Consider the following 19588-nt stretch of genomic DNA (forward strand, 5'->3'; position numbering starts at 1 on the left):
AGACATGGGACTTGTTCTCTCAGTTCTTAAATAGTAAATTACACAGCCATAAGATTTCCAGATTAGATAGGGACACCTATAAATGGATTAGAAAGTGAAACAAGGATACTAATCTTGACTCAATTAAGAATATTTACAATCCTAGACTAACCAAGAACTTCTAATACTGCAGGACAAGGTTGTTCAATTATTGGGAGCATGTTACATTTGAACACTACAATCAATATTTTGATTTTTCAGTGCAATGACTTGATTGTATAAATCAAAACACAGAGCTGGGATAAATTACTTTAAGGCCATAGTCTTTCAGTTGTCCATCTGCCATGGTGACACTGTGCTTTCTGGCCCCTGTCCATCTCATCAGCCACTGTCGCCGTGTCTGTCCCTCCTGGTCAAGGGCCTCAGCAATGGTGGGGAAGCACCAGGGCTGTGAAACCCTTGAAAACTCTTCTACGCCTGGGAGGCTGCCCCTTCTGCATAGGGACAGTCCTTTGCTCTCCTCCCCGGCCAGGATTCTGAGCCCTCCTTAAATTCCCTCTTGCCTAGCACAGTCCCCACCCTGCTCCACACAAACCCGTCGCCAAGGTGAGGCCCAACACCCGGCCAGGGGTGGCCACATGGATTTGCCACCCCCCATCCCCGCAGTCTGCTGGGGCCTGCAGCTTGGCTCCACCCTCCAGCCTCACTTGGGCTTGGGCCCTTGCCGGTGGCAGCCAGCTGCAAGCTGGAAGCAAGCGCAGCTTCCGAACTACACACTGGTGCTGGCCAGTGGGGCTGTAGCTGAGCACCGCTGGTCCTGCAGTGTTCTGGCCAAGGGGCTGGCAAATGGCTTGAGCAGCGAATGCCTGCCGCTGGTGACTGCAGGCACCATTGAGCTCCTCTTTGAGTCCTATCCTCAGGCCACGGGGCTCTGCCAGCCTGCCAGCTGTGGGGCCTCCTTGCCGCTGGCCTTCTCCAGTGGTGGGGCTTCTTTGCTTCAGGCCTCCCTCGGCAAAAGAAGAACGGAGGGAGGGAGTTCCTCGCCCCACCTTTTATAGCCACGCCTGGGGGGAAAGTGTGTGAAAAGCCTAGGTGAGCGTCTTGAGCCTCTAAGAGCTTTGGAACATCTGTGGCTGGCCTATACATGCGCAGTTCCCATGTGGGACTGCACAGAAGACATGATGATAAACATTCTGAATGCTCACAAGAATTTTGAGGTCCAGACTAATCTTTCTGCTCAGTAGGACTCTCTTCCTTTGAACTGTATACTATGAAGGGACAGCATTATACCTACTACTTGATGATCTATATACTGATCATCAGCAAATAGTTTGATTGCATATGCCAATAAAAACAGATTCAAGTTTTACAGACTTTGGGCAGCAATTAGCACTTAAAACCAGTTCTATAGGAGCATGGCTTGTGGAACCCCCAGGGTGTTATCTTTTAAGGTGGAGCAAAGGAAAACCTTCGCTCTGACTTTAAATGAAAATGGTACAACAGCTGTGAGCACAGTCTTCATGTAAAAGTTCTGCCCCTATCCAATCCAAAAGGGTTGAGCATAGCACTGCCTTCAAAACTAAGCTCAAACCCCGCCCCCCCCCAAGTTATCCCTTGAACAGCTGGAAAGTGGTTCAGCTGTGAAGGGGGATTGATAGTCTGCAGGAGGGGTCACGAAGATTCTCATCAGATCAGCATTTCTGTGCAAACATGACAAGGGGAAAAGGTTAGGGAGAGGTGGCGCCAGCAGGGAACAGCATAGGGCAATGGCACCCTGAGGTCCCTTCCCTCCCCAAACCCCATCCTCTCCAGGCTTCATCCCCCAAATCTCCAGGAATTTCCCAACGTGGAGCTGTCAACCCTAGGGCCAACAGACCTTTTTCAATATTTTAAAAAATAAATTCAGTATTGGAATATTATTATATCAACAGGTCCTCTGAACTCTTGTTTTCATTTTTTAAAAAAATTAAATCTCTAGTCTTTTCCCTTGCAAACATGCATACTGAAAGGATCACCTGTTGTGTGTGCATGTGCCATCAAGTTGCCTCCGACCTATAGCAACCCTATGAAGGAAAGACCTCCCAAACATCCTATCATTAACAGACCTGCTCAGATCCTGCAAACTGGAGGACGTGGCTTCTTTTATTGAGTCAAGCCATCTCGTTTTAGGTCTTCCTCTTTTCCTGCTGCCTTCTACTTTTCCTAGCATTATTGATTTTCCCAGGGTTTTTTTTCTAGGAGAAGAGGTGGCGGAACTCTCAAGAGGGAAATGAGGAAGAAACATACGGGATTCTTTGAAATCATATTATTTTCAAGCACTATTGCCGAGTATTTTCAAGAGGCGCCGGAACTCCATTCCCCTGCGTTCCCCCTGAAAAAAAGCCCTGGATTTTCCAGAGAAACTTGACTTCTCATGATGTGACCAAAGTACGATAGCTTTAGTCTTGTCATTTTAGCCTCTAGGGAGAATTCAGGCTTGATTTGATCTAGTACCCACTTATTTGTCTTTTTGATTGTCCATGGTATCCGCGAAACTCTCCTCCAGCACAACATTTTAAACAAATCAATTTTCTTCCTGTCAGCTTTCTTCACTGTCAAACTTTCACATCCATACATAGTAATGGGGAATACCATAGTTTGGATTATCTTGATCTTAGTCCCCAGAGAGACACCTTTATCTTTAAGGATCTTATCTATCTCCCTCACAGCTGCTCTTCTAAGTCTCAATCTTCTTATTTCTTCACTGCAGTCTCCCTTTTGGTTGATGATTGAGCCAAGGAATAGAACATCTTGGACAATTTCAATTTCCTCATTGTCAACTTTAAAATTGTGTAATTCCCCAATTGTCATTACTTTTGTCTTCTTGATGTTCAGTCATAATCCTACTTTAGTGCTTTCTCCTTTAACCTTCAATAGTTGTTTCAAGTCTTCAATATTTTCTGCCAGTAACATGGTGTCATGTGCATATCTCAAATTGTTAATGTTCCTTCCACCAATTTTCACTCCATTTTCTTCTTGATCTAATCCAGTTTCCCTTATGATATGTTCTGCATAGAGGATGAATAGGTAGGGAGACAATATGCATCCTTGTCTGACACCCTTGCCAATTGGAAACCATCCCGTTTCCCCATATTCTGTCCTGACAGTACCCCTTGTCCAGAGTACAGGTTGGTGGCATTCCCATTTCTTTTAATTTGCAATGTGATTTCCAGTGCCTCTTCCTTTTCTGAGTCCAGCTTGAACATTTGGCATTTCTCATTCCATATATGGTAAGAATCTTTGCTGTAGAATTTTGAGCATCACTTTGCTTGCATGGGAAATTAACATGATAGTCTGATAGTTGCTGCACTCTTTGGCATCCCCTTTTTTTCGGAATTGGAATGTAGACTGAGAATTTCCAGTCTGTGGGCTATTGTTTTGTTTTCCATATTTGTTGACAGATTCTTGTTAAGATTCTGATGGACTCCATTACTGTAGCTTGAAATAGCTGTTGGTATTCCATCTATTCCAGGTGCTTTGTTTCTCTCAATTGCTTTGATTGCAGCTTTTACTTCACTTTCTAGGATTTCTGGTTCTTTATCAAAGGATTCTTCGATGAAAGTATCTGTCACCCTTCCTTCTCTTTTGCATAGTTCCTTGGTGTATTGTTTCTATCTTTCCTTTATTTTGTCCTGATCAGATACTGTATTACTGTGTTGATCTTTCAGCATCCCAAGCCATGGATGGAATTTCCCTTCAATTTCTTGGATCTTTTGGAACAGATCTCTTGCTCTTCCTTTTTTATTGTTGTCTTCTATTTCTTTGCACTGATTATTATAATAAATTTCTTTGCCTCTGCGTGCAAGTCACTGAAAAGCTGCATTTATAATTTTGACCATATTTCTGTCACTTTTTGCTTTTGCTTCTCATCTATCTTTAACAATTTTAAGAGTTTCCTCAGTCATCCATTTAGGCTTCTCATTTCTTTTGGCTACAGAAATAGTTTTTGCACATTCTTCCTTGATAATATCTCTGGTTTCAGCCCATAATTCTTCTGGCTCACGATCAATTAAACTTAGATTGCAAATCTGTTCCTTACCTGGTCTTTAAATTCTTCAGGAATATTATTTAGATTGTATTTTGGCACTATGATTCTTTTAGTGTTTCTCTTCAACTTTATTCTAATTTTTGATATTAGCAACTGTATTGCAATCAGCTCCTGGTCTTGTTTTAGCAGAGAGAATAGAACTTTGCCATATTATGCTTCAAATTATGTAATGTATTTGGTTCCTATATCGGTCATCCAGTGATTTCCACATATACAGTTGTCTTTCTGGTCGCCTGAAGCATGTATAGCAATGAACAGGTTGTTAGCTTCACAACATTCTATGAATCGCTGTCCTGTTTCATTCTGTGATCCTGGTACAAATTTTCCAACTATGTTTGATCCTGCTCTATCTCCTACTTTTGCATTCCAGTCATCTCTGATTATCAGCATATCTTGTTTAGGTGTGCAATCAATTTCTTCTTGGACACTTGCATAAAAGTTTTCGATTTCTTCCTCCTCATAATCTGTAGTTGAAGTATAAACTTGAATGATGTTTATAATCTGTAGTTGAAGTATAAACTTGAATGATGTTTATGTTGAACTCTTTTGAGTTCATTTCCGCAGTAAAACACTGTGTGGTTTTCTGACTGATAATGTCCTGAGTCGGTCCACAGTAGTTCGACCTGGGGGTCCTGTCTTCCAGAACTATAGCTTTTTCCATTTTGGCTTGTCTCATCATAGGGTTTTCAAGGTAAGAAATTAGCAGAAGTGGTTTACCATTGCCTTCTTCTTCTGTGCAATATTAATCAAGGTTAGTTGAAGTGACACCGCCATTGTCTGTGAAAGATCCTCCACCAGTGCCACCTTCCACTGCTGCTGCCAAGTAGCTAACCTTCAAGAATTCCTCCACTCCCATCACCATTGGAACTTTTAATTCTCTTCTGCTAATGTGACGGTTGATTCCTGAAGGGGGTGGATGCATCTTAGTCTGGTGTCTCAGCTTTGACCATTCCACCTTGAGTGATTCTTCCAGGAGCATACACCTGTTGGGTGCTCTCCCAAATGAAAAGAAAGAGCTCCAAAAATACTGAAAAGGGTTTTTATGACGACTTCTTATTTCTCTTAAGGTTTTTATAAGGACCTCATTTCTGTTAAGGCTAAAAATGCCACAAGTAAGATCTGTGCAAGTTTAGTATTTAAACAGTCTATACAGTTCAATACTTTGGAGAAAAAAAACTCAAGAATACCCTCTCATAGGAATTTCTACTACACATTATTTGCACAGCCATATACTTCTGAAGCAACAAAACCCAAAACCACAGGGCACAGTGCCTTATTTCATCATTCTTTCTTCCAGAGAAACTTTGCCATTGTTTCAGAAGACAGCACAGGGCAAATTCTGGCATGATCAAAAAGATCAGGTAAAGATCTTTTTGTTACAGTTAGCAAGAGGAAATGCAAAGCAACTGGCAGATAACACAATGTGCTTCACTTGCATGGCTAGTAAGTTCCATAATAAGCAAATTAGGTTACCTACATTTGGGAAACTTGAATATAGCCACTCTACACCTGTATACATACAAGCACTCTAAGCAGCAAACAGACATTAAAAGCTACCTTAAACCCTCCCTCAGTCTCCTAGTGATTAATAATGAGTACAACTTTGGAGTCTGTTATTGTGGCCAAGTCCTGTTGCAAACTCTACATAGATCCAGTTTCCCCATAGTCACGTGACAACTGCCCATAGTGGCAGGAAGCCACCAAATCTAATTAGGAACAACTATGTGAATGTTTACTTTCCTAGAGGGATGTTAATGCATAGAATCTATGTTGCACAGGTCCAAAACAGCTCAGGCACACAGAATGGCATGTGGAAGTATATTACTCTTCATGGTCACCATCCAAATGAACAAGATGATGCCACTAACATATTGGTTGCCACAGCATTGACTGTACTTCTGGAATTATTTTCAACTTTTCTAAAAAGCTCAACTTGAAGCATTACCATAATCTGCAAAACTGGTTTCTACCTATCTTGCATTTATATTCGGACTTTCTTCAAGGTACTTAGGGCAACATGCATAGATCTCTATTCTGACAACAGCTGTATTAGGTAGGTTAGGCTGAAAGAAAATGACTGGTCTAAGGCCAACCAGAAATACCACTGCCAAGTACCAATTTGAGCCCTAGTCAGTCAAGTCCCTACGCTAACTATTACACAGTAGTAGCTTTTGATTGATAGATATGGGCAGTGTTTGAGGAAAAGTTTCAAGTTTTCTCTCTTGGAAACTAGGTTCCATATTTTTAGGTATCACCCCTACAAGAACCTAATAGTTTTCAAATTCTGGAACATCAAGCAAGTGATTTCTAGGATCACATATGACTACACACCTAGGATGTCTCTAACCCTGGGTCAATTATGGTCAATTAGTTGCAGAAAAATGGATCATCCACGATCCACCATTATGACCACCAGCCCTTTGAAGGTATGACCCAAGTTCACAAGAACCCTGCACTGTACCGTTTTAGCAGCAAGTGCAGCACACAGCTCACTAAACACTTTTTTTTTAAAAAAAGGACAGAACAAGCTACATACTCAGAATGCTTATATATGCTCATTTATTTCCTACTTCCAGTTCCCTATATGGAACTTCCTGTGTTTATATGAGCTACAGCAAAAGACATCCCACCCCAAACTAGAATAGATCAGTAGATCCCAAAAGTCAAAGCACTTTTTGCTTGTCCCCAAGAAATTTAGCATGTTAAGGACCAGGCTTAGAATGTATATCCTACTCTCAGCAAGGCCCCTATGGAAACATTTATTCCCTCTTAACTGTTGGTGACAGTACAGGTACTACTAACTGTGCCCAATGCTTTATTAACCCAAACAGGACTTTTAAAATAGCCCAGAGTCCTGCTATTTTCTTTTCTTAACACAAACAAAAACAAGGTTTTCTTCAGGACCACTGTTAACTCATGCAAGAAGGAAGACCGTCCAGCAACAAAGGGAATGCTTGTAGAGTAAATACTACCTTCAAGAGCCTGGAGTATTTCCATATACCTAGAAGGTCATGGTAGGGAGGCATTGCAAGGAGATATCCTGCTTACCTGATACATGTACATGCTGAAATTAATGCCATTGGAGAGATGGATGGTTATGGATTTGTTCCCTGTATTCATATTGAGGAATCATAGCCAACTTGATCTGTAAATCCATAGTTCTGCCAATCTGAAGGGGCAGCAGCAGCTAAATCCAGAGATAAATGTTAGAAACAGACTAGGTTCCATGTCGTGCTGCACTCTGGATATGAGATACAAACCAGCAGGAAGTTGCTTCTTGTGGGGTCTCTTTGTCTAGCAGGAGAAGAAAAACTGGGCCCTGGAACAGTCAGCGAAGCACTTGTCAGCAAGAGACACTGGGAACTCACAGAAATTCCCCATATGCTGCCTGCACTAGGCACATCCCTTTTCAGGATCCAGGAGAGGCAGCAGTGTTACTTGGTAAGGGAGGCAAAAGAGCTAAGAGCAGGAGCTGGGAGAGCCAGCAGCCTCCCCCAGAGGATCTCACAGATGCACGAAGTCCCTTTGTGATGACCTAGTTTGCTCTGCATTGCTTGCATGTTCCCTAAACTGAACAACGAAGGGAGAGGAATTGAAGCAGGAGCAGAGAGTAAATCCGCATAGCCCCTTAATCCAAGCGGCTGCAGAGCCCAAAAGGCATAACCCTCCCTTGGCTGACCTGGCATGCTCTCTGCCCAGCTGCTCAGCATGGATCAGTATAGACACAAGAGTCTGGGTATTCAATCCGGGAGGAGGGTGCTGAGCATGGAAGGCTACAAAAGGGTGTGAAAGTGAAAATTAGCTCAGCCCAGTTGGGGCCAGGGCACGTTTTGACCAGCTTAGAGTGGATCTGTCTGACTCAGCTGGGAATTTGTCAAGAGGAACGAGGTCACTTATCTGCTGTTCTACAGCAAGTTGGAGGTGGGGGGGGGGCGCGCTAAGGTCTCCATTATGGATTCATGGCTGATCTATTAAATAATATCCTCAGAACATAACTGCCCAGGTTAATCCAAACCTCGGTTCCTTGCTGTTCTGTGGAGTATGCATGTGTGGCTCAGAGTACTGTAGCACTAGTAACAGCCACTTGCACTATCTACTGCTACTTGGAAAATTTTGTCGACCCTCCACAGAAAGTGTTGAGCCTCTTGCCTTTGGTTTATTTACATTTCACTATTCAAGGTTTATCTTTGTGCCCTTAAGCTACATTAGTGCCATGTGCAGCATTGTTCTGCAACAGGGATGTTATGTTCAAAGTCAAACTTCTACCTCTGTTGACATTAGATCCCATATCAGGCTCTACAACCCAAAACACTACCTGGCAGCAAACAGAAAAGGTACTTGAGATAGCTTCTATATCAGTCCTATATCAATCTTTGGGAACTAATCCTTGTGCTCTAATTTTACTCATACAATAGGAGAGCAGAGGATTTATTCATATCTCTATGAGACAGTCACTAATGGGCCATGAATTCAGAAGCAGCTCTGTATGCCATTGTGTGACTCAGACACTTGTAAAATCATAAAGTAGGACAAATGTTTACAGGAGAGCTTTCCAATGCAGTACCATGAATAAAAACTAATGTAGGAAAAAACCTCAAGTCCACCTCCCTTCAAACCTACAACAAAAAGTTACTGGTTAGCAATCCTCCTGGTATTGAGAGGGGGGACACATGATTGTGTCCAGACTCTTGATACTCTGTCTTCACTGCAGATGAAGGTGCTCTGGAGATTAACATAAGATTATCTATGCACAAAGTAAGGATGCTGAGAATATTCCTGAAATGCTGAGAATATTCTAGTAATTGACAGATGTTGTGAAAACACATCTAACTATAAATTTCTGATTGACTGCAGCTCTCTCAAGCCTCAGGTAGAGATTAGAGATGGGCATGAACCGGGAAAATAGCAGTTCGTGGTTCATGCAGTGCGACGATCCACGAACCGCTATTTCGTGGATCGTCGCATTGCACGAACCACGAACTTACACAAAACTGCCCGGTTCGCGAACCAGTTAGTTTGGTTTGTGGTTCATCACTTCCGGAGGCTGTAGAATGGCCCCCTTGGCAGTTAGAGATGCCAAACTCACAAGAAGTCTTCAGCAGGCTCTCCTTCAGCCACTCTCAAAGTCTGGCGAAGATTGGATTTCGGATGTCCAATTTATAGACCCCCAAAGCGGGCATCCCCAGGAAAGTTCCATTAGATATAATGGGAGCCACAAATGTCAATTGAGTTGCATTGGTTCGTTGAAATACATTGCAACAGCAAAAAGTTGCAATGAAAACGTGGGATGGCATTAGAGAATCTTCCTCTGAGAACAGAATGAAGGCCCCCAGAGTGGAATGACAGTCCCTGGGACCACCTAAACTGCTCTGGGGCTGGAATGGGAACAGAAGTATCCTTTGAGGGGACAGTCAAGGAGATATTCTTGGGGAGACAGGAATATTCTTTTAAAGGACAGGAGGAGTGAGACAATCTATGAGAGGAGTTTAATCTTGGGAGGAAGATGTTCAAGGAGACACGAATATTCTTGTACAGGAAAGGAAAGAGGTGATCCATGAGGGGAGGTTAATCCTGGGGGGAAGGAGACCTTGGGGGAACAGAAATCTTCCCAACCAGGTGGGCAAGGGACTGGGAGCCTAGAAGCCAGAAAGGAAAAGCTTTTTAATGTGGAAACAGACATTGGAAGTTGCTAGGTAGAAGACCAGGTAGAAGTTGCCACAACAGCCATAATCCATCTCCCCAACAGGGTGGCCGAGATGGAAGCCTTCCACCAGCAGAATCCATCTCCGCAATCCATGGTGCAGGAGGCTAAAATTCCCCTTCCTTGGGGGGGGGGGGCATTCGCATCTGGAAGTTAACCTTGGCTTGGTCCCTGAGGCTGGCAGTGGCACAGAGACTGGGGTTGGGTCAGAGCCTGGCTCTGGATGACTGAGTCCCTCTGCTGGGAGAGGAGGAAAGGAACAAAGGGGAAGCCTATCCCTTCAAGGTGAGAGCGGAAACCGCCAGAATCCATTTCCCCAATGGGGTGGCCGAGAGGGAAGCCTTCCACAAGCAGAAACCATCTCCACAACTGGAGGTTAAAATTCACCTGCAGGGAGGGGTGCATTTGCACCTGGCAAGGACAGGGGGTGATCACATAGGATGTTAAAAATTCCCCTTGTGGGGGGTGCATTTGCACCTGGCAAGGACAGGGGGTGGTCCCCAAGGAGGTTAAACTTCCCCTTGCAGCAGGATGCAGTTGCACCTGGCAAGGACTGTGAGTCCTCACAGGAAGCCACTCGGCTTGGCCCCTGAGGCTGGCACAGGAAACCAAAACCATTCACCTGAGAGCTGGGGGTTATATATCCTTCCACTCTCATAGAGCAGAATGGAAGCTCTATGGTTAGTAGCCAGAGCTGCCTATCAAGCTTTGAGGGCTAACACTGGTATACTCAGGGCAGCAGAAAGTCTGCAAAAGTCCATCCCCCATGTTGTCTATGGAATAGATTGATCGGTGTCAGGCTGTCTGCAGTGATGAACCAAAAAATGAACCAAACAAACCACCCTAAAAATCATAGCAGTTCATTGCAGTTCATCGGTACTGCACTCCGACAAACTGCTGGTTTGCAAACCCAAAAAACAGCCCGGTTCATAACGAACTGGGCTGTTTTTTCGGTTTTGTATTTCGGTTCGTAACCATGCCTAGTAGAGATCTTTCCTAGACAACTGGATGTGCCAGGGATTTAATCTTATATTTTATGCAAGAAAAAAATGTGCTCTACCACTTAGTAAAAAAAATCACAGGATGGGCTTTCCTAGGCATAAATGAACGGCTACTTTTTCTAGATGGCTCTAAACTGAACGTGTATTTTAATTGTAGTGAGGTTCTAAGGAGCCCCATGGAGCAGAGTGGTAAGCTACAGTACTGCAGCCCAAGCTCTGCTCATGACCTAAGTTCGATCCTGGCGGAAGTTGGGTTCAAATACCCAGTTCAAAGTTGACTCAGCCTTCCATCCTTCCGAGGTTGGTAAAACGAGTACCCAGTTTCCTGTGGGTAAAGTGTAGTTGACTAGGGAAGGCAATGGCAAACCACCTCATAACAAGTCTGCCAAGAAAACGTTGTGACGTGACGTCCTCCCATCGGTCAGTAATGACTTGGTGCTTGCACAGGGGACTGTCTTTACCAAAGAGCCCCGTGATGCAGAGTGGTAAGCTGCAGTACTGCAGTCCAACCTCTGCTCATGACATGAGGTCAATCCTGGTGTTCAGGTCGATCCTGGGTTCAGGTAGCAGGCTCAAGGTTGACTCAGCCTTCCATCCTTCCGTGGTCGGTAAAATGAGTACCCAGTTTCCTGGGGGTAAAGTGTAAATGACTGGGAAAGGCAATGGCAAACCACCCCATAACAAAAAGTCTGCCAAGAAAACATTGTAATGTGATGTCACCCATGAGCCAGTAATGACTCGGTGCTTGCACAGGGGACTACCTTTACCTTTCTAAGGTAATCCACCTGTCACCTGTCACCAGCCTAAAGATTTCATAGGTTTAACTTTCCTCTTAGGGTGTCTTAGTACCAGGGCCAGATCTAGGATTGCTGGTGCCCCAGGCAACTCAAGTCTGGGCCCCACATGCCCGGCGCTATGTGATGATGTCATTTCTGTGACATCATCATACAGGGCGGAGTGTGCCGCCAGTGTAGCAAGGCGGCGGCAGCATGGGCGGCTGGGAGGCCGCCTGTGTCATTCACCTGCCCCGCTGAGGGGGCAGCCGGCTTGCCACACGCTCCCTGTCCTGCAGGGTAGGCAAATGGCGTGGGCAGCCTCCCTCCCTCCGCTCAGCTGCCCGCGCTGCCACCGTCGCACTCCTGGCAGCTGCACCCGGCGTCCCCTCTTTGACGGTGCTAGGGGCAGACTACACCCCTGCACCCCCATCGATCCGGCCCTGCTTAGTACTACCAAAATACCCACCATGCTTTCCAACTGTCTTGTCTACCTTTAACATAACAGTTATCCTGCTGTGTTGGTCTGCAGGAGAACAGCAGTTTTTAATACCAGTAGCACCTTAGAGACCAACAAGATTTTCAAAGTACAAGCTCTCAAGAGTCAAAGCTATCTTCTTTAGATATCCAGTTTATATCCTGAAAACTAAGGTGCCACTGGACTCAAATCCTGCAGTTATCCTATCTTAAGCACCAGCAGTTCCATAGACTGATAAATATAAGACCAGAAACATATTTATTAAAAATGAGAAGTAAATAGTCTGAAAGAAGTAAAATAGGTAATGTCATGAAAAAGTAGTTCATACAACACAAATAAGCAGCTTTAGATGAAAGGGGGAGGGGTGGTAAAAGGGAACCTAGAACTGGTCACCAGCAATTGGGTCTTCCCTAGATTGTAGCACCATCTGCTGGCAATAACTTTCCTCAGCAATATGCACAATGGTTGTAGCAACAAAGGCTGCTTCTAGACCAGGAAGCATACCATAACTTTTCTGCAAGTAGCTGCAAATGCAAGTGAGACTGTGCTTCCATATGACTCTTTATAGTTCTACACCTTCCTTCAGCAAAATGACAGAACATACGGGCAAATTCTCACTATATGCTTATTTAGAGGTAAATCCCATTCAAACAAGGTTCTGCTTCTCCTAACTTATTACTTCTTGTGTACCAATATTTGTGTAACAATCCAATTTGGTGGGTTAAGTTACTATTAAGTTATTCAACTGGACAGAAACAAGGTCTACTGGATGTCCCATTTTCTTTGTTTTAAGCCTAGACAGGACCTTCACAAGAAACCAACTGATCCTGAAGCAACTGGCTGACATGCTTACAGAGATCACTATTGGTTTACAAGCCCATCTACAGCACAGCCGTCTGAAAGATGAAAACAGGTATGTGCATGTGTGGAAAACTAGAAGATTGCTTTCTGCTGCAATATTAGTCCAGGGTCCTTGGATTCCACTCAGAACAAATAACTTTGTCCTTCTAAGCATACTTGTGGACCTAGATCAGAGCTGTCTGCCTGAATGGGAAGAGGAGAAAGAATATGGGTGTTGAACAGGTCACAAGTTCGGGGTCAATGTTTCCATTTCAAAGCATGTGTCAAGTGTACAAAATCCCTTCCTTGTGTAATTCCAGAGGCAGCAAGGTGGGGATTGAAGTAGTTGAGTCCTGTGGGGGTAGAATTAAATGTATTGCTTCAGAATATATATGGGGAATCAAATATATTCTTTGAATGCTGCTTATGTTTAAAGGCAAACAGTACAATGAATAGACTGTATTGGAATCTTTTTCTCTCATGCTGTAGTTCTTTAACTGCAGAGAAGTGCATTTATGTTTTTTAAAAAGGCATTTCCCTTCTGCAGCCTGATATTCAGTCCACTCTCTACCACTACACGTTACTGCAGGGGTAGTGTTCTGAATGACTCTGGTCAGGCCTGATTTAGATATAGGAGTGCAATTAAGAAGATCTGAGTGTCTAGTTGGCTTTCCTATATCAAATCATTTAACTCCTACCAAGAGGTACACCACAGATAACATTTTAGGTTCATTACTGGGTACTGTACCCAAGTAATAAGTCTGCTTCCATTTTAAGTCTTTATTTTAAAAAAATAAATAAAGGTAGTCCCCTGTGCAAGCACCAAGTCATTACTGACCCATGGGGGCCATCGCATCACGACGTTTTCTTGGCAGAGTTTTTGTTATGGGGTGGTTTGCCATTGCCTTCCCCAGTCATATACACTTTACCCTCAGGAAACTGGGTGCTCATTTTACCTACCTCGGAAGGATGGAAGGCTGAGTCAACCTTGAGCCAGCTAATTGAATCTGGCTTCCGCCAGGATCGAACTCAGGTCGTGAGCAGAGCTTGGGCTGCAGTACTGCAGCTTACCACTCTGCGCCATGGGGCAGCCTTTATTATTACAAAATAATTATTTAGTATTCTTGATATCAACACAATCAACAGAAAATCATACCATCCATTATAACTACATAGATCGTTAAAGGAGAGCAATTACATGAGTCCCCTACATCTTTTCACAGCTGAGGGATCTCTCTCTGTGGCTGGCCTGCACTTGCACAGTCCCAATGTGGGACTGCACTGAAAGATATAACAATGAACCTATTCTTTTATATACTGGCTCTTGCTGTAAATATGCTCCTACTGGCTAGTTTCACGTTGGTTAATATGTCGTGTCAAATAAGTAAATAATCATGTCCATTCCATACTAAATAGCTAGCATGAAAGAAACCATTTCTTGCTGAGACTCAAAACAATGCAATTATACATTATTAAAACAGCCAATGAACAATGCAGTTGGATTAGGATTACAGAATTAGTAGACAATGCTAACCACAATTGCCTAGGCAAAGTAGAGTGGAATTATACAGTTAGAAAACAATGCAGTAAAAGCACAATGATAGCTAGAACAACTTTTCTATTATAATGGTATCCATTCCATTACAGCTGTACTCACTGTATAAAAATAATCTCTTGAACACTGCTGTTTTGCACATTCTGTGAAATGACAGAAGTGTGGGAACCTTCCGGATCTTCTCAGACTAGTAGAAACTTCTCCTCACAGTCAATTTGGCCAAGCACAGGAATTCAGAAAGACTGAAAGGTATCTAAAAACCATTTTCCCGGAGTTATCGGGATGGCCACATTTCAACATGTTTAGATTTCTTGAAGAAATGCTTTCTATTTTAGTAACAACAATTCTCAGGGTGCATTCAGATATAATAAAGAAATGGAGGCTTGTTCTTCATGAGCATGAACCCAGCTTTTTGTTGTGTTCATATGCTCTCACGTCTCATCCACGGAGCCAAAAATGACAACCGTTTCTCCCTTTTGTCTGAGGATGCCCTCCTGGAATTCCTCACATGCCACACTCCTTTAACCAACCCTCCCACTTCTGCATCTGGTGGAAAATTCCAGAGTCTTGGATACAGATGACTTGGTGAGACTGCTGGTTTTGTGAGGGTCTTAATACTACAACTATTTGCTCTGTTAGCTACTCAACACTTTATTTTTATTGTTTTTAGGGTACTCAATGGTTTTGTGCTGTTTTCATACTCTAGGCCTTTTTAATGATTTTTTGTTTTTTATATTCATAATATATGACTTTTTAAATGGTTTTATATTGTTTTTTGTGTAAGCCATATCAAGCAGGACTGTTGAAAAATGGCATATAAAAATATTAAACAGCATTAACAAGTGTCATGCTCTTCATGAAGCCAGCCTGAAAACTAGCTAGAAGTTTGATCTACCATATTTTGCATCCCTGTGGTGTTTAAGGTTAACTTCAGAAGCTGAGTACAAACTAAACATTTGTCATCCAAATGCATACATAAATTAACTATGAGATGTTGTTTCATCACTAAGCCTATCTAGAATAATGACATTCCTAAGCAATGTGTTGTAGCAGGCAAAACCAGAATGAGTTCCACAACAGTACAATATAGAACGTTTATGGTGAGACGGCATAAGTACATTTGAACAGCTTCCATTATTCCAATTCCTGAATCATACTGAGTTGGGGACCTGATGTCATGAGTGGGAGTTCAGTGATGTCACTGCATAGCAATATTAACGATACTACTGCCAACATACACTAGGTATTGCTGCCTCAAGCAGATCTCTGGAAAGGAGGAATATGAATGTCCTAAATAAAATAAATAATACATGTTACCTGCAATGTGTATAGTCCCAATCACATGGCTCTTCAGAAATGGACTATTCACCACAAACAAAAAATAAAATCAAAATTAATGATGCACTAAATGTAAAATGCAGTTGAGCTTCAAGTGCCAGATTATGGACTCCCAACCAGTGTGCCAGCTAGCTGATGGTTCAGAGATTACAATCTGCCACACTGAGGCCCTGCAAGTAAATCCATGAAGCCTGTGTCTAGGGCCAAAGCCTGAGCCCCAGCAACCCTAAGAGATGGTGGGAAGCTACCAAACTTAACAAAATATAGTACATATCTACAACAAACTGCTTAGTTGCCCACTCACATGGGTTGCTTCCACTTTGGATTTTGCCCCATGCGAACAGCTGGATGCCCCACTTTTGATGTGCTTCTTGGTACCCTATTTGCCTCCTCAAACCAAATAGCCAATCCTAACTTTCCCCCATCTCAGTGAAACAGAAAATGTTTCTGAAGAGCCTGGGGGACAGCAACTTTGTGTTTGCAAGGAGCACTCATTTGGAACTAAGCTGACACCATCACAGGAGTATGGTTAGCATGGAACCTACCAAGGTTTAGTGTCTAGTTTCGCCTACCAAAACAGTCATTCAGCTGTGGTGCTCGTTATCTGTTTTCATAATTCCAAAAGTGCCCAGAGATTTATCAATGCTGGAGACCCCTGTTCTATCTGCATATTAGGCAACCCCCTTATTCCACAAGCTGGGTCATTATGAACAGTCTCAAATGTAAGTGATGTAACTCAGCACAGTAAGTTTCCGCTATTTTTCAAAAAAGAAAAAAGATAAAATTAGCTGTATATAAAATGCAGGGAAAAATAAATCAATTTAATTTCAGGTTCTTTTCAGAACTGATTCACATTTAATTTCTTCCAACTAAAGAGAGATTACTCTCCAAAATGAAAAAGTGCAAACACAAGAAAGGCTGCAGATTTTAATTGCTGTTGATTAATGGATTGGGTGTCTGGTATATGGACTATTCAGTCAATACATACATTTGTGGCAGAACACACACTCCTGTTACGACACATGATTCTTTCTATCCAGTTTACCACATTAGGGAATAAATGTATAAAAGCATTTTATATCATATTAAATTCCTTGTTTGGCAGAGGTAGCCAGCAGCTGTTATAAGTGGCAAGAAGTCCACACCTCTGAAATCCAGCCACAATGTCTTTAAGTGAATTGTTAAGAACTTGAATGTTGCAAATCATTACATACTGAATAATTCAGAATAAAACATATGACAAGATTATTTCAAATTTAAGCTAAATTAGACTTTCCAACCAAGTCTTTCTGTAAAAAAAAAAATCAATATTATATACTGAGACACTTAGTTTCTAGAAAGTGACAATGATTAATGTAGTCATTCAATCTTTATTAAAGGAACACAGACATTGCCATTGTGTTTAAAACATTAACCTAAAAATTTACAATCTTGCACAAATAATAGTACCATGAATAATAAACATATGCTGTCCTCCTCTCCTTTCTACAAAGATAAAACCCTTAGAATTCTAAAAACAGATCTCTAAGGAGTTAACAATGCTCAGATGTAGTTAAGCAGCAAAATTCCTTAAGAAAGCTACTGACCAGCATGATGGAATTTAACATCCTAATATTAAGGGACAAAGCATCAAGAATGTAGCATAACTATCTAAAAGCCATGTAAAGCTTGGGTGCTTCCTCCATGTTGAAAACAACAAAATGTTGTTAACTGGAAGAAAAATAGGTCTTTCTTCTTACATGTTTCTGTATGCTGATGATATTTCTCAAATATGCTGGCCAAAATTATTCTCAGAGAAAGCCAACACTAATTTAGAATTAAACAGACTGCAAAACTATGTACATGTCGAACTCCCAGTGGACAGATAAAAGACCAGTACATTCTACATTAAATCCTTATGTGACTTCAGCCATATTGCCTTGATATCTTATTGTCTTAGATTAGGTACTAGTAAGAAAGCTGTTCCATCTGTCCCTAAAACCCTCCACACACCCTCACCCAGAAATATTTCTGTTACTGCTTCCTGCTGAGCAGCTGCCACCATCTGCATATTTACTTTCTTACCTGAGGGAGAGCAGAGTTCAGTTGCCTCTGCAACTGGTCTCGCTCATGCAAGGCCTCCTGTAGCCGGCCCTGAGTCACCGACAGAGTCTCACGAGTTTCCCGAAGAGTCTCTAGCAGTTTGTCTCTCTCATCAAGCATGTTCACCATCAGCTGTTCAAAGTTGGCATCAGAATCAGAACCAGGCTGTGACCCCAAGGGGTCACTCTCGCTGATGGTAGGCATCACCTCACACATCATGGCAACACGTGGTGAATACCCTGTGTTACAGAAAGCTTAGGGACTGGCAGGGAATTCCTAGTCAGGGTGCCTCTTAGGGCTGTAGAAACAGCAAGTTAAGGTCACATTGTTACTGTAGCCCACCGCAGGTCATGGCAAGTGTCAAATGCAGGCTGTATGGTAAGGTCCGTAAACCCTTCATTTCCCTTTGTAAAAAGCTGGAGATTACATTGCACTTGTAAAAGTCTAAAAAAAGTCATCACAGCATTATTAACATGGGATACATGAGGTTGTTACAATCAGCAAGGCCCCTGGATTGAACAGACTATGTGATCCTGTGAGGGTCATTCCAAGCACTTTTGACAGATATTAGAGCTCTCCAGTGGGGGCCAGCACCCATGGGATACTGCTCTATGTTGCTCAAAAAATTATCCCGCCTTCTTTCAGCACAGACACCGTAATATCCAGAGATTGCAGAGTACTTCACTTTTCTTGATGTTAATAGTCAGTGCAGACAGATCATCCATTGCCTTGTGAGGTTTAGCATGATATTTCAGCAGACTGGTCATTTGCCGAGCCAAAGTAATCTTCCATTCATCCAGGATCTATTGGGAAAGAACATTTTAAACATTAGAATGGTGTCCACCAGTTGCCTTGCAAATCCATATTTCAAGTACTTTGAGTATATTGCCTGATTACTTCCATGAAATGAATGAGAAAGTAATTCACTTGTAAGATCCAAGTGACAAGATAAATGCTGAAGGGCTTGGGTGCTTTTACAAAGTTTTGTACTACAGGCCTTAATTTACTATCTAATCAATGCTACTCAGGAACTTGGCACACACTTTTACCTGTTAGGCACAATATGCCTATACATTTTAGATGCTATGGACCATTTGTCCTAATCTGCACATTTTAACCTTTTTTTGAGGCTACATTCTCCAAAGCTCTCTTCTCTCATTTATAACCGAATAACTTGAAATTAAGGGTCCTGACCAGCATCATTCCACCACATTTTCATAACAAAACAATAACAAAACAATTTGTATTGATTATTCCTCAGCTGTTAGTTTATCGACTTCTCATATTTCTAGATAACGGTAATTGTATATGTACTCTCTGTATAGAAATATGGAATGGCCTGCGCCTGAGAAAGTCAGGAAAGCTCCCACTCAATTATTCTGGAGGACTTTATACTTAAAATATAGGACTCTGTTATAAGAAATAGCTCAAAGAGATCTTCAGCTTATGAAGATACGCTCCTACTGTGTAGTTCCACATTGCTAAAGATGTCATGTTAATTAATTAAACTTTAATTCAGAAAGGTTTCATCTTTGTATTCAGCTTTGTTAGTTGTCAAATTTTCTGCTACTTTTGCATAAATTTTCATTGAATGTCCTACCTGTTGATCATATCCCCGTATATTCCCCAGAGGACCCTCCGATCAGGAGAAAAGAAATTACTATCAGTCCCTGGCTCCAAGGAGGCCCACCTGGCCTCTACTAGAGCAAGAGCTTTCTCAGTCTTGGCTCCTACCTGGTGGAACACTCTGTCTA

The 19588-nt window shown here is 42.4% G+C and overlaps 1 protein-coding gene across 7 annotated transcripts in view; it reads right to left on the reverse strand.

Annotated features, from left to right (window-relative positions):
- PPFIA4 (PTPRF interacting protein alpha 4) overlaps positions 1 to 19588 on the reverse strand; it is a 194075-nt gene that overhangs the window by 92044 nt on the left and 82443 nt on the right. For 6 of the 7 annotated variants that reach the window (XM_054979374.1, XM_054979371.1, XM_054979372.1 and 3 more), the window contains exon 2: positions 17817 to 18637. In XM_054979374.1, the coding sequence (XP_054835349.1) occupies positions 17817 to 18053 (237 nt within the window). In that variant the 5' untranslated portion in view covers positions 18054 to 18637. Of the gene's footprint in view, positions 1 to 17816; positions 18638 to 19588 lie in introns of those variants that run through there. The other variant, XM_054979377.1, reaches the window with a different exon arrangement.

Source organism: Eublepharis macularius, chromosome 5, assembly GCF_028583425.1.
Source record: "Eublepharis macularius isolate TG4126 chromosome 5, MPM_Emac_v1.0, whole genome shotgun sequence".
Taxonomy (NCBI): Eukaryota; Metazoa; Chordata; class Lepidosauria; order Squamata; family Eublepharidae; genus Eublepharis; species Eublepharis macularius.